The 16,005-nt window shown below is 42.4% G+C and overlaps 1 protein-coding gene across 6 annotated transcripts in view; it reads right to left on the minus strand.

Annotated features, from left to right (window-relative positions):
• The window catches only part of tbc1d1 (TBC1 (tre-2/USP6, BUB2, cdc16) domain family, member 1), a 230,805-nt gene that overhangs the window by 97,163 nt on the left and 117,637 nt on the right, over nucleotides 1–16,005 (minus strand). For 4 of the 6 annotated variants that reach the window (XM_080188934.1, XM_080188916.1, XM_080188953.1 and 1 more), the window contains exons 10-12: nucleotides 12,929–13,191; nucleotides 10,514–10,672; nucleotides 6,317–6,421 (exon numbers count right to left, since the gene is read on the minus strand). In XM_080188934.1, coding sequence (XP_080045060.1) covers nucleotides 6,317–6,421; nucleotides 10,514–10,672; nucleotides 12,929–13,191 — 527 coding nt within the window. The remainder of the gene's footprint in view (nucleotides 1–6,316; nucleotides 6,422–10,513; nucleotides 10,673–12,928; nucleotides 13,192–16,005) is intronic. The other 2 variants (XM_080188925.1, XM_080188943.1) reach the window with 2 other exon arrangements.

The raw sequence follows: 16,005 nt of genomic DNA on the forward strand, positions 1-16,005 counted from the left end.
CCCAGGCATCAAGTACAGAGTGACACCAAAAACGTAAACAATACCACAACACATGACCAAGATGCAATTCCTGATGCTTCTTTACTGTTTCTAGGTATTGAAGAAAAATATTGAAGAACATTAGCAACTTCCATGGTTACCCCACTGGCAGCTGTGTGGCTGACAGGCTTCTCTATAATTGTACTTGAATGGAACCTTGTTTTTGTCTCCTGAACTGTTTCATCTTAAATGCAGTTTGTAAAATTGGATTCAGATTGTCTGGGCTACTTTTATCTCAATCAAATCCTCTGTCTATGAACAAATGGTGAATTTGCCTCACACAGTTCCAGGAAGCAAATGAGGAGAGTAGGAACAGACAATATTTTACTGTATATAACCACCCAGCAAAATCCATGAGAGAGAGAGAGAAAGGGAATACTGGACACAAACAGTCACAAGGAAAAAGTAAATGGTTACCACAGCCATCCACAGTGTTTCTATCTTTAATGATAGTTACAAGTCAGATAATGGTTTCAAATGAAATTTTGGTCACTAACAGAAAAATATTGATGTGACGTTTTATCATGCAAAATTAGGTTGAAGTTGCAATATAATCAACCATTTTTAAGCTTGCTGTGTCGCTGAGTCCAAAGCAACCTCATTTATTTGGAATAAACACTGCTGAGGACTTGAATTTTTCTTTACCAATTTAACAGAACAGAAAAACACTCAAGGTGTGGGTGTGGTTGGCTAGGCTGAAATTTAGTGCCCATCACTAATTTCCACAAGTCAATGGCTTGCTAAGGTACTTAATTGGGCAGTTAAAAGGTTAACCACATTGATCAGGGGCCAAAGACTGACATGGACCAGATCAGGTAAGGACACTAGAGGTCTAGAAGGGTATTAAGAGACTTGTTTGGTTTTTAACAACAATCTAACTGGTTCTTTGCCATTTCTTCTGACAAAAAGCTTTTACTATCAGATTTTTTAAAAAACTGAATTCAGATTTGCAAGCTGCTACAATGGATTTGAACTCACAGTGTGTTGATGGCAACGCAGTGGCACAGTGTTTAGCTTTGCTGCCTCACAGCGTCAGGGATCTGGGTTAAATTCTGGCCGACTGTCAGTGTGCTATCTGCATGTTAGCCCCGTGTCTACATGCGTTTTCTCCCACATTGCAAAGGTGTGCAGGTTAGGTGGACTGGCCATGCTAAATTGCCGCTTAGTGTCCTAAGATGTGCATGTTAGGGGGATTAGCCATGGTAAATATGTAGGGTAACAGGGATTCAGTGCAGACTTGATGGGCCAAATTAGCTCTTCTGTACTGTAGGCATTCTATGATTATTTTGATTTGTTTCTGCACAAAGTTATATTTGTCAACATCTCCCCCTATTGATTAAGACAATGGTGGCAAGATCCTGGGCCATTTGCATATCTTGGGAGTGTCTTCTTCACAAAGGCAATGAAGTTCATCACTGTTTCCGATGTGCCAGCTCAGCTGACAGCCAATTGAGAAAAAAAGAGTAAAGGACCACGATCTCAAACTTGAGACTTAGAGCATGGTTTGCCAGGCAGGAGTGATCCCCGTTCGCCTATATCCTTCAGCGATTTGACAATCTGCAGCAGACATCTCAACGTCTACCAGCAGAGCCTTCACAAGATCCTCCAAATGCAATGGCAAGATAAGCAACATTCACACCAAAGCATTGAGATGTTAACCACTCAAAATCAACTCTGCCAGGCAGAACATGTCACTCATATCACTGACACCAAATTCTCAAGCAACTGCTCTTCTCAGAACTTGGTCGCAGGAGACGACTCCCAGGAAGACAATGGCAACACATTAGGAATGTCCTCAGAGCCACCCCAAGGCGGTCCAACATCCCACAGACTCACAGGAACCGCTGGCACGTGACTGATTAAATTGAGAAGTTTCTTTCGGGAAGGCACTTTGAGGGAATTTGTTGAGAACGTACAGAAGCAAAAACTGGGCATCAGGGTGAGCGAATAAATCTCCCAACAACTCATTAACTTAAGTCTTCAAGCATCACCTGCCCTTTCGCAAGGGCAACTCGAGAAAGGCAATAAATGCTAGCCAGCCAATGATGTCCCACGAATGAATAAAACAAAATGTGTGGTTGAGGCTACAGATTGCACTTTGGAATGATCAGCCATGTCAGAGGCCCTCAAACCAGAGTGGAAGCAAGTCTTCTTTAATCACAAAGGACTGTCTAAGAGAAATATTCTTCCCAGCAAACTTCTTCCCTCTTTCCCTCCTCCCCCCATGTAATATATATCCACCAGTTTTGTAATCTATTTGACTTTTGTTTAATCCACAGTCAAACACATTTACTCTGGTCTTAAGAATGTATTATTTTTCTTGTCTAACATCACTTTTTGAGATGTTGTATTTTTCATGTGTTGAAATTGTTGCTGAACACTTGCTCCTCCAAACTATTTGCTTAGATTCTTCTTAAGATTTTACTCTTTGCAAATTATAAACCTGCTTCCTAACTTTTGATGCAACTAGATTCCAGGCCATTTTAATTATTTTGGTGTATATGACCACTTGATTAATAATACTCCATTGGCTTTAAAACTCCTGTCACTTTTATCAATCTCAAAATGTTCCTGCACTTTGCTCCCAAATGCCCTGACACTTTTGAGTTTATGGATCAACAAACAGTTTCATCAGGGCGGCACGTTAGCACAGTGGTTAGCACTGCTGATTCACAGCTGCAGGACCCAGGTTTGATTCCCGGCTTGGGTCACTGTCAGTGTGGCGTTTGCACATTCTCCTCGTGTCTGCCTGGGTTTCCTCTGGGTGCTGCGGTTTCCTCCCACAGTCCAAAGATGTGCAGGTTAGGTTGATTGGCCATGCTAAAATTACTCCATAGTGTCCTGAGATGCGTAGATTAGAGAGATTAGTGGTTTAATACGTAGGGATATGGGGGTAGGGCCTGGGTGGGATTGTGGTCAGTGCAGACTCAATGGGCTGAATAGCCTCTTTCTGTACTGTAGGGTTTCATGTAGCTGGCTTTCTGGTTTCTGAACATTCTGCACCTGTCAAACGCTACCCTTTCAATTTCCTTTCACTAGTTTGTGCTTTTAATTTTCCTGACCTGTCTCCAAGATTTGTTTTTTGAATTTAAGGCTCACTAATGTTATCCTGATTTTTGCTTATTCTGGATTTCCTGTTAAATCTTGGCTTTCCTTGTTAGATGCCTTCACTGGCTGTACATGATCTCTTGCAGTTTAAATCCTCTCATTTTATTATACATTAACATTCCAGCTACCATCCCTTTATGATGGAATGGCATGGTGGCACAGTGGTTAGTACTGTTGCCTCAGAGTGCCAGGGACCCAGGTTCGATTCCCAGTTTGAGTCACTGTCTGTGTGGAGTTTGCACATTCTCCCGATGTCTGTGTGGGTTTCCTTCGGGCGCTCCAGTTTCCTCCCACAGTCTAAAGCTATGCTGGTTAAGTGGATTGGCCATGCTAAATTGCCCCTTAATGTCAGAGGTACTAGCTGGGGTAAATGCATGGGGTTATGGTGGTAGGACCTGGGTGGGTTATGGTCGGTGCAGACTCGATGGTCTGAATGGCCTCCTTCTGCATTGTAGGATTCCATGATTGTCTTTGCTGTCCTTTCAGTAAAAAAATTTGTTGCCATTCCTTTTGCTGGTCTAAGTGTTGAGCTTACATGCTGTTCTTGTCACTATGCAATGGAGCCCTCCAATGGTGAAATAATTTGTTGCTTTACAATCAACCTCACTTTAAGTTTCACTCCAAAGTTGATAATGTGTGATGGAATTGGACTTTAAATTTGGCAGTACAGAACTTGAGTATTGCTGAAGTCCAACTTGACTTATTTTAAATCAGCATTACTTTAAATTTACCAATTCTTGATCCATTTGTGCACTGGGATGTTTTTCGATTTCTCTTTCAAATCAGCCATGAGAATCCTTCTAGTGCAGTCGTCACACAGTCAACTAAAATTCCACCAGGAAAGTCCTACCGAGCCAAAAGGAAGTCACATTTCAAAGGGAGGGATTGGGTTTCCAATCATCTGTTTGGTAGAGGATGACGGGAGTGGAGTGAGTGGGGAGGTCGGGTATGGACACACTTTAGAAACCATGCTCCCAATGGCCGGCCGGTTTTCTGATGCCTCCAGCACGTGCTGCAACTTTCAAAGCAAAGGCGTGGCACCGACAACTTCCGGCCTCCAATTATAAACCTGGTAGACTCCTCAAAGAGAGTTTGTTTCTGTTCTGGAGAGGGGCAAAAGGAAGTTTTCAAAGCTAAGGCGGGAAACAGCTAACGTCCCAGAGAACATTGGTACGCAGCTGGGAGAAGCACTGCGGGCAGCCCCTGCTCACTGTTGCTGCTGATCAAAAGATTCAACTTCAGAAATAAAGGAAAATTCTGATTGAGCAACTCAAAAGGGGGAATAAAATTACCATTGCTTTAGGCAAACAGTTCACAAAAATACAACTGGCTGGCTGTGCTCCTTTGGACTGCTGGTCCTTGACACTATTCCCTGCTTCATTCTTCAAGAGCAGTCATGGTTGCTGCCTGACAATGAAATGTTTCCTCTGGAGCCAGTTGCCATCTCCAAGCAGCGGCCAATGCTTCAACCCAGTGAAGGGCTTTGCATCAACAGCATTTGCAGTGGTGATGCAGACAGTGCAAGGACAGCATCCAGAAATGATCTGGGAATCACAGACTGAAAATCCACCTGAGGAGTCAGTTCATTTCATCATCAACTCTCTGCTGGAGCAGTTAAATCAAAACGGTTCAAGCCTATGCCCCTTGCAATGGAGGGGTGAAATATGACAATTTTACCTTTCATTGGAAGGAGAGTCAGAAACAGGACATCACTTCAGATTACTGCTGTTAAACAATTCTCTTGCAGGAATTTAAACAATTTAATGTTGGTCAGAGTTTGCAGAAGATACGGGCGGGATTGGAAGCTTACCAAAAAACGGCAGACTTTTTGCTCCAGATGTTGTGGCACTCTGCCGTCATGCAGGGGGTGGGGCCTCAACATGCCAGCAAAGCCAAAACGGACAGAGATCAGGGCACCACCTTACAGGGGCGCCCCGATCAGAACATGTATAAATCTACCCCCAACCCACTGCAGAGGTCTCACATGCTCCCCTCCCAACATCTTTCAGAGTCAACGTTTTTCTGCCCACCCCCAATCAGCCCCTTTCTCCACCCATTGGGCCCATCTCTCCCCTCACGCCTATCATCATTCCCCGATCATCGACCCCTTCCCTCCCTCTCCCCCTCCAATCATTGCCCTGCTCCACCACCACCCGCCCCCCCCGCCAAAACCATCAGCCTCCTTCTTCCCACAAATGTCGTTGCCAGCATCGCCTGCTCTTCCATCTGCTTCTAACCACCATCACATACAAATCAATTCCCCTTCCTTTATGAGGCTTCCATTTGGGCCCACCAGTTGGCACGGGTTGGCCATGCCTCTCCCAGGTACAATACTTACCTTGGTGTGTTGTAAATATTCAGTGGGGATCAATATATGGCAAGGAGGCAGGTTAGTGATATTGAAATAAAGTTAAAGTTTATTTATTAGTGACACAAATAGGCTAACATTAATATTGCAATGAAGTTACTATAAAAATCTCAAGTCGCCACACTCTGGTGCCTGTTTTGGGTACACTGAAGGAGAATTTAGCTCAGCCAATGCACCTAATCAACACATCTTTCAGCTCGCAGGAGGAAAGCAGAGCATCCAGAGGAAACTCATGCAGATACCGGGAGAACAAGCAGACTCCACTCAGTAACCCAAGCGGAGAATCAAACCAGGATCCCTGGTGCTGAGGCAGCAGGGCTAACCACTGTGCCATTTGTGCCACAAAGCAGGTTCACGTACGGTAGGAGAAAAAAATAATGGAAATAAAAATAATGGAAACATAAGAAATAGGAGCAGGAGCAGGCCAACTAGCCCTTCGAGCCTGCCCCGCTAAAGAAAAGGTTGCTATCAGTAAAAATCATTAGTCTGTTAGATTGTTGTAAAACTCCAACTGGTTCACAAGTTCCCTTTACAGGAATCAAACCTGCTGTGAAAAACCTTTGAATTCTTAGTGACCAATCCCACATGAACTGCAATCAGTTGTATAAAACTGCAACAGTTCAACCCACCATCACTTTGTCAATGAATGCCAACCTTCCCAGCCCTGCCCAAACCCCAAGAATGAGTAAAAAATTGTTAATTAGAATCTCCACAGCATAACACATTAATAAGTATAAAGTTTATTGGGTTAAAAATTACTCGAATAAAAAGTGAAGAAAGCTCTCAACACATGATTCCTACCTTTTGGTGCTGTGGCTGTAAGCTACAGGAACCAGAAATTTTAGAAAGTTTGGAGTAGAGGTTGAAGCTGGAAGCCTTGCTCGCAGGCCACTAAGCTGAGAAGCACTGACAGCAGTTTTGAAAACAAAGAGGTGTACAGAAAACAGTTTACTGGAGATCAGATCTTGCAGTTTACAAAATGATTCAGCATCGGAAGATTTACAGAGACATCCCTTAGCAAAATACAAGGAAAATTTACTGGCTATATAATTGAAGCTCAATGTTAGCTGGTTATCAATTTTCACTTGCTCAAAAATCTCAGAATGGAAGCAGGAGGACTTGGGTTACTGAAATTCTGTTGCTCCAAAAGCAAAAAAGAGAATCTCTCAGCTTTTCAGTAAAAGGCAACACCTACTGACTTCCCAGAATCCCAATGACATTTTCTACCTCCATAGATTTCCCATCTGAAGCCAAATATCTGTCCTCACTTGGTGTCTAAAGGTTGTCAATCTTTGGGCACCTGGTATTCAAATGTATTTAGCCATCTTCTGATACCATCTGGGAGTTGTTGAACAGAAGCCAAGCATTCCTCATAAGGAGTAAACGACAAGCACTGAAAACTGTTCTACACTTGCAAGCCATCAATCTGATTGGTGTAGGAACTAGATGCCAGGCAGAATCCTGGCAAATGTATTTTAAGTTATGGGGAAGGATGGGGAAAATGCAGATTTGAATAGGTGACCCAGAATAACAAAATGGGCATAATATGCAAGGATCATGGACTACCTGGCTTGGACTTCGTTGCCAAGATCCATGGCCAACTCATCAGATGCTATGCTATTGGGCGAGATTCTCTGGTCTCCCAGCCATGTGCTTCCCACCAGCTGGAGGTGGCATGTTATTTGTAGCAGTGGGATTCTCCGGTCCCGCCACTGACATCACTCCACGTCGGCGGGAAACCCATGGGCAGGTGTGTGTTGCCAGTGAGATCAGAGAATCCTGCTGGCATGAACAGCCAGAGAATGTTTGAACCCCTGTCCACATGGCCATTGTGGACTCACTGTGTTGGATGTCTTCAAGTCCTGAATGGGGTCAATCCAGATGCACCAACAGGTCTGCCCTGCTGGCCACAGGTGGTACAGCTGGGGTTCAATAAAGAACTGAGGCCTTGAAGCAAGTGTCATAAGAAAAACTTCAATGTTTCCCCTTTAACACTGAGTGACCCACAGTCACCCTCAACCTACTGCCAGGATGGAAAGAGGGAACCCAGTAACCTCTGGACTTTCCCATCTCATGCAAATGGAGAATGCCCAAACACATTATGGCCATGAATCACATCATTGGCGTTAACATTAAGAGTTTCCCTCCTAATCTTGTAAGCATAGGTGGGGCCGGCAACAAAAATGAGGGTTCACCCAATAAAAGCGGGACTACCCTTACTCCCCACTCTGAATCTTCAGGATCCAGCTGCAAATTGAAAACCAGGTACTTTGAGCTTGAAAAATTTTTAACAGTTCTGTGACACTTCAAAAACAACTTAAACATAGTTATTTTGATTAAGTCCTATCACCAAAGAATTGAGAGAGTTTGTTATTTCTTAAAGCCCAGTGCGACACATAACTATTTATGATTTTTTTTTGCAAGGGATGTCTTGAAGTATCCAACAGATAGTTCATGCAAGTAAAGATTATCGACAATCAGGAACATGCAGATAGAGAAAGACAAGAGCCAAAACAAAAGCACAGCACTGACTTTTCTCCACATTAGTGTCACAAATCCAGATGAGAACAAGTTGGAACAAGTCAAGAAGCTATTTGTGAGTACTTAAAAATTAGAAAGTTTCCATAAACTAAACCACAAAACTTAACCATCTGTCAAAAATGGAGAGGAGGGGAATATTTCTCCACGGAGCAAGTCAGCTGATTTTACAACCTCATTTTTCAAAATGAGCAGAGTATACATCACCCAACTAATCAGGGAAAACAGGTTTTTTTTTAAATTGAGGTGGTACACAATGGTTGAGAGGTAGGAGGAATGACCATCAGCATCAGATATGTAATATACCTCTATTGTTCAATACTTCAAACAACTGCACAAAGTACCAATCCTTTTTTCTTCAGATAGTCAAATAATGGTGCCCTGACAGTGTTCGTTTTAGCCCCTGCTTATTTCTTGATAACTGGCAATAATATTTCATTCGATTACTCCTGAATTACTAAAGAATCTACTAGAATTGATATTTTGTTATCAGGTGCCTCCTAAACCTGAAATAAACAAACATCTCTCAACTGGTTTGACACGTGAATCATGTTTTTTCTACTAGCAACTTGGGTTATTTAAAAATGGAATGAAGTTTCATCCTTCCTGCTTCTGGGCCATTGATGATAAATAGTGGTGGACTGAAAACAAACATCTGCTAAAATACACAGTCGTATTATTTCAGTATGCCTGGTTTCAGTGGATGGTACAAAGGGACAGTAACAGGAGGAAAGCAAACAGGCACGGACTTAATCCCCACTCTGCCAAGCTTCCAGTCTCAGCATGGCATACTGGTCAGCTAGAGAAAATACTGAATGGGGGCATCTTTTCCTATTGTGCTTCCATACAGGCAGGATCTTTTGTGCTTCAGGAAGAAGTATCACATCATAGTACTGAATATTAGTATCAAGTAATCCCAAGTCAGGTACAGCTTCCTCTGCTCTGTCTTAATGACATATTCCAACCTCAGTAGAAAAATGTACTGAACGATGGTGAATGTTTTTATTTCTGAGATTAGCCAACCTTATAGCTTGGCTGAACTAATCATTTATATCAGTTTGTATGTTGTCATGTCTAGTTCTCCATTCTGGCCCCCTGCTTGCAGGCTGAACTTGGAACAAAATTGAGTGTGTGAAAATTCCTTTGAAATTGGGAAAAGAACACTTGAAAGCAACAGACGGCATTGTATCCAACCAACCAGGCCTGGATTCAAAACTTGAGTGCCAAAGAGGAGAGGGACAAAAAGGCCTGAGTTCACACCAGTGGGATTCTCAGCTTTTGCCAGCAGTGCACCCCCTTACTGTGAGTTTCCCGGCAGCAAGGGGTGGTTTCAATGGGAATTCCCATTGACAACTGTGAGGCCACAGGATCCTGCTGCCAGCAAACGGCGCACTGCCTCCTGCCGCTGAGAAAAAACGCTGAAGGGAGGCCAAAGAATCTCACCCAAATTCCCTGGTTTGTGCTGGTACCTCACTAGCTGCCAACCTTTACAGGAAAGTTACAGCTAAATGGCTAAAATGTACTGATGATAGAGAACATAAGAACACAAGAAATAGGAGCAGGAGTAGGCCATCCAGCCCTTCGAGCCTGCCCTGCCATTCAATAAGATCATGGCTGATCTGAAGTGGCTCAGTTCCACTTTCCCGCTTTCTCCCCATAACCCTTAATTCCCTTGCCTACCAAAAACCTATCTACCCGTGTCTTAAATATATTTAGCGAGGTAGCCTCCACCACTTCAACGGGCAGAGAATTCCAGAGATTCATCACCCTTTGAGTGAAGAAGTTCCTCCTCAACTCCATTCTAAACTGCGCCCCCGCCCCCCTCCCCCCCATCTTGAGGCTGTGCCCTCTAGTCCTGTTGTCCTTTCTGAGCGGGAAGAATCTCTCTACCTCTACCCTATCCATCCCCTTCATTATCTAATACGTCTCTATAAGATCCCCCCTCATCCTTCTAAACTCCAACGAGAAGATACCTGGTCACCTATGCACGTTTAGCCAGTGACTCTATGTACTAATGTGCCACTTTAACCTTTTTCACAATCGGAATCAAACAAACAAAAAAAGGTTGAGGGGGAAGATGAAACTGTAGGAAAAATTAACTGAGTTACAGAGGAACTGAGTTTGCAATGATCCAGGATTACAGATGGAAGCAACATTCTGTGTGCGGTTTCGCGTTCTACGCTAATGTGATCAAAAAACAAAATATCCTGTCTTTATTCAATAATCTCACAGCCAGAATCATAAACAGGTGCTTAATGTTTACTCCATTAGTGCCCTATATGCTCAGTTCAGTCATGCCTAATGCGTATGTGTCATCTAATTATTTAGCTCCTGAAGTCAGTAGATGGCACACATCATCATGCCATGACGTGGCATAGCAGACCACACTAATCACACTCTGACACAGCAGGCAAAGCATTGCTCAGTCAAGCCTCCATAACTGGAAACAAATTCTCTCACCTTTTTTTCAATATCAGCCCACCATCCCTTCCACTGGAACTAGTCTTCAAATATTTTAAAAAACTTGGAGTGGAGGTGGAAGACCGCAGGTGATCTACAGACCTGTGCAACCTGGATTGTGGCGATTTGCCGTGAGTGTTACCATTTGATACATCCAGGCTACGCATTCAGCAAACAGAAGAGACAAAGAAGTGGCCAAAATCAGAAAATCAAACTTTGCATTTTCTTCAAAATGTTTACTGAGTAGTCATGTGGGTGATGTAGAAGCTGTGAAGTTCTGGAAACGTTCTCAAAATAAGCATTCAAGTGGACAAAAGTGGTCGTGAAGGAATATTCATTAACATAATTGGCCAAGAGGCACAAGAGCTCCTTGCTGATACAATGGAGACTGGACAAATGGCCTAGCCTGTAAATTTGGTTGTACTCAGCCCATAAGAGGTGCAGTATACCAGACACTGGATATCCTGAGCCTGCACAATTGGACTTGATGTCTGAGTCATACACTTGCCTACCAAGATTCTATCTTCTTTAAGACTCCCCATTGCCATATGGGAGGCCCAAGACCTGCTGCAGTTTGAGAATGGGAAGGAGGGAACAAGCTAAATAAAAACTGAAGTGACTTTGAAAAGATTAATTATGGTAAAACTGGAACCGGCCCACAAAAATAACTAGTGGAGCTTTTACCTTTTACTTTTATCCTTTCACAGCCAGCTATTCTCCAGCTGCAAATCCTCTCACCTCAGTCATCAGAAGAAAGGAGAGCCCTGGCTACAAGGTTTATCTTCACAGGGAGAGGTTTCCTCCCCCTCCCCTAAAACAGACTTCCTTCATCTTTGCTTACCATCTAATGGAACAAAAACCCGACATTGTTCTGAAACTCAGTGTTCTACTGACTGACCCACAGTCTACCTCACAGCTAGATTTTTATCTGGATCATGCAGAGCATTTCACTAGAAGTTCACTTTTCATATCACTGTTCAATATTTCAAACGCTAATTGCAGCCAGTCCCATCTAGAAACTGTGTAATGACCTTCCTCCCACCATATTAAATACAGTTAACTCTGCAGTGAATCCTTATTTTGTTCCAATTCAACTGTATATTAACACCCCTGATCTATCAATATGCATTTAAATGCTGACATTAACACACAAGACTTCCCAGGACATACAATGTTTTAATGTAAACAGTAATGGATTGTGAGCCAAGGGGAAGGTTTAAGAGAGACGTTGGAAGGCTTGGAAAAGGATTTTTCAAAACAAGAGAAAAGTAGAGAGGTGGTGGAGTTTGGGGAGGGGATATCAAAAGGGTCTAGGTTTCTCAAACCTCGGCAACTAATGATGGGATGGAGGGATTCACGGGACATGGGAATAGAGAGTCAGCGAAGGCTTGAGGATAAAAGTAAAGAATGATTGGGCTGGGGTGCAGGACAGGTTCAGGGATAAGTGCATTTTGGAAAGTTGGAGGTTAGGAGACATGGATGAGGAAAAGCAGCAAAAGAGGCATTGTAATTATCTAGTCTGATTTTGGCAAAAAACATTAGGGTTTCAGCACCAGTGACATTAAGGTGGAGGCAAAAATGAGTAATGTTGCAGAGGCAGAGATTAGTCATCTTGGTGCTGGAGAGGATATCGTGCTTGATCATGAATCGAGCTCTATGTCAAAGTTGTGGAAAATCTTGCTGAAGTTGAATGCAAAGCATTGAAATCACTGTCAGCAAGTAGGTTAAGAGTGAAAGAGTTGCCTTGTTTTATGTTCAGCTGAAGAAAGGTTGAACTTATGCAAATACTTGTCAAAGAAAGGTTGTGATGAACAGGAAGGATCGGTCAACAATGTCAATGTCACATAGCACATCATTCATGGGTTGGTTTAGTTATTCCTAATGCCATTAGCAGAAATCCTATATAAAAAAAGCCTCCACGCTTGGGAACAAAATGTCCAAACCTCAGAATTTGGGAACAGGATCACGTCAATATCTAGACTGTTTATTCCTATGAGTGCTAATGCCTCACGTCACTCCAGTTTTAATTAATCCAAGTTTGTTTCACATAAAGGGATACAACAATCTTGCCTGGCATGTCTTTCCAAAAGCACTTCAGCATTGGAGACAGTTCCACAGAGGAATAGGAACTGGACAGCTCATTCTATCCATCTACACTGAAGGTTCAAAATGGAGCCCAGGAATCTTGCAGTGAAAACAGATATTGAATACTTTGAGAAGATTTCAAGATTATGTTTGGTCAGTTTTACTATATTGCTAGCTTGATGCATCATTGAATGTATCCTTTACAAAGTAACAGGTAACTTAAGGAACACAACAATACTAACTCTGTTAGAAATTGTCTCTTTCATAAAGTAGATCATAAATGAAAAGATTAAAATTTGGATGCAGTCTGTAAAATATACCAAATCTTACTTTTGTTTGTGTGGTGTGTCTGTGCTCACTGAGTGATACCTCATCAGTTTTGGCTTAGAGAAGGATGGGGTCTCGTCCAGCGTCTGCTGTGGCTGTTCACCACTGCAAGGCATGTAACTGAAGGTATTGGCCCGTCGTCTGAATACTGGTTCAGGTGATTCCATGCTGTTCTCTAGGTCTTGCGACAAATCTCCTGTAGAACCGTGAGACTTCACAGGACTAATAGAAGGTGCCTGGTCATCACTTTCATCCAAACATGCATCCTGTGTGGACATAAGAGTAATTTGTTTCAATTAATAAATTATCATCCAGCAACCTCTTCTTTGGAACACTTATCTTGTGTTTAAATAAGAAGCGTTTCAATATTTTTCTTTGCGAGTGATTTTCATTACTTTTCTTTTAATTCTCCTTGGTCCCTACCCCCTGACCTACACATCCATCTATAGCTACGAGAGCACTTGCCCAGGGTACTGTGTACTCCACAACCATCATTCCTTCTGTGTTACTAGAGAGCAGTTGGGGGCAAGTTAAAACACCAAATTCTAACAGGGGACCGAATGCCTATTGTCCCCATCAGTGCTAACAAAACTGCCTCATCAGAGATTATATATTACAAAGCCACGAAAGTATTCTCTGAAATTATAATAACAGGGAAATACAACTCATTTTTCACTATTAGGTATCTTGGTTGCCTGTTGAACTGTAGCAAGCTGAGTAATGTTTATCGAGGCTGAAAGTGTTGCTGTTGGGTTACACACCATCTCGTGGCTCAAAAAGAACTGGTAGAATTGTCCCAAATCAGGCAAACCAAAGATAAAAACTCACTCAAGTCTTCAGCCTCAACATTTTGGATAAAGCACTGATCAAAATCAGAACACTTTAGGATCCCACTCAAACATATTGGTTTGATAGTTGCGCTGGACCGTCCTGTGCCTTCATCATCTCAAATAAACCACCACCAATCACTGTAATAGACTTATTTAACCAGCATGACACATGTTTAAACTACTACCTCCTGACAACTCGTGTTTTAGAGAACATGATTTTAATGCTGTTTAGTGGTTTTTCCACAGTTCCAAGTGGACATCTATATCACAATATATATTACATTTATGCATGCAATCCTCATTGGGACATCATCACTGTAGATGCAAAATCACTCCTGCAGTTGCATGCTTCTACCATCAGGTGGAGCGTCTCAAGCTCCAGGCCTTTGTCCCACCAGCAGCAATACTTAAGCTCCCTTAATGCCAATATGCCAAACCCTTTTGCCTGGATGATGACAACTGTGGAAAAAACTTTGCACCGGTTTCTCCTTCCATTTTTCCTAGTTCCTTTGCCCTGTGAAGGCACTTTTTTTTTAAAAAAGACTTACTGTACACCATTTCTTTTCACATCTGTATATCTCTCCCGCTTGATACAACTGCACTAGCTTCAGACGTTGTTTATCTTTATGCCAATACCTAAGCACCGATGCATTGAGGAAAAGCCATTTCGTCATAACTTTCCATGGGCAGTGTGCCAAAGGATCAGTACTGTGAGAATTGCACCATTATACTTAATCGAAACCTAAGTGCAATTTCACAGTGACTGTAGCCATTAAAAAGAGATCTGCAACATTTACAAATTAGAAGACTCTAATTAACACGCTCACAAGAGAGATCACAGTGTGATTAGCACGATCAAAGCAGACCCCCATTTTGCTTCAAGCTGGTCAATTCCAATTTCTAGTATGAAATTTTAGATAAATCACGACATTGTGAATTTAAAACTGAATTGTTCACCATCTTCTGAATAGAATCAATATCATTGCAAGTGGAGCAGTTTCAGATAAATTTGGGTTTTGGGGTAGATGCCTTTCAGCTAGGCACACTAATAAACTAACCTCCAATTTTCTTCTGGTTTTTGTAATGCTGACACACATGAACCTGTAACATCATTTGATGCTAAACTGTTTGAAACGTACATTAGCACCAAAGGCCATCAACTCACCAGAAAGTCTAATATTCTGAACTTAAAGTATGAGACCTACCCGAATGATAAAACTGATTTAAAAAACCTTTCATTTTTGTATGGCCCATGACACTTAACAGGAGTATTGCTGAACAGAATTTGACAACAAAGAGATATTAGGTCAGATGACCAAAATCTTGGCCCAAGAGGTAGATTTTAAGGAACTTAAAAAGGAGAAGAAAAAGCTAGAGGCATGAGAAGTTTTAAAAGGAGGTGATTCCAGGGCCTTGGCAGCTGAAGGCACAGCCACAATGGTGAACGTGATGTGGAGATGCTGACATTTGACTGGAGTGGACACAGTAAGAAGTCTCACAACACCTGCTTAAAATCCAATGCCTGATAAAGGAGCAGTGCTCCAAAAGCACGTGATTCCAAATAAACCTGTTGGACTTCAACCTGTTGTTGTAAGACTTCTTACTGTGCCAATGGTGAAGTGATCAAAATTGGGGATGCACAAGAGGCAGGAATTGGACTGCAGAAATATTGGTGGATTTTTACAGCAGAGGAGTTTATCGAAGTAGGGAAGTTATGGAGGAATTGGAAAATTTCATAATTGAGGTGCTACTTAACCAGGAACTAAGTGAACACAAAGGTGATGAGCAAACAGGGCAAAGTTTAGGATGGGTTCGGGTTTAAGAAGGGTGGAGAATGGGAGGCTGGCCGAGAGAGCACTATAATAATTGGGTTCCAGGGTAACAAAGGCATGCTTGAGGGTTTCAGCAGTAGATGACCCAGAGATGGATGAACGATGTTACAGAGATAGAAGAAACTGGCTCATCTCAGGGTAAGATTGGTTGGCAGATTTGCGAGATCCGAGCACAAGGGCACAGTCAATGGAGAGTTAGTGGAGCTTGTGAATGGGGCCAAAAAATATGATGCTGGTCTTCCCTTTATTTAGTTGGAGGAGATTCCTGTTCATTCAGTATTGGATTTTGGATAAGTAGTCTGACAAATCAGAGGGAAGTGAATAAGGACAAGGAGGGATAGCTTACCATTGTCACAGTTGTAAAGGACGTCATCGTTTGACATTTTTTAAAAAAAGGACTGTTTCACTTCTGTGGTTG

Source organism: Carcharhinus amblyrhynchos, chromosome 1, assembly GCF_965287045.1.
Source record: "Carcharhinus amblyrhynchos chromosome 1, sCarAmb.v2.hapA, whole genome shotgun sequence".
NCBI classification, from domain to species: domain Eukaryota; kingdom Metazoa; phylum Chordata; class Chondrichthyes; order Carcharhiniformes; family Carcharhinidae; genus Carcharhinus; species Carcharhinus amblyrhynchos.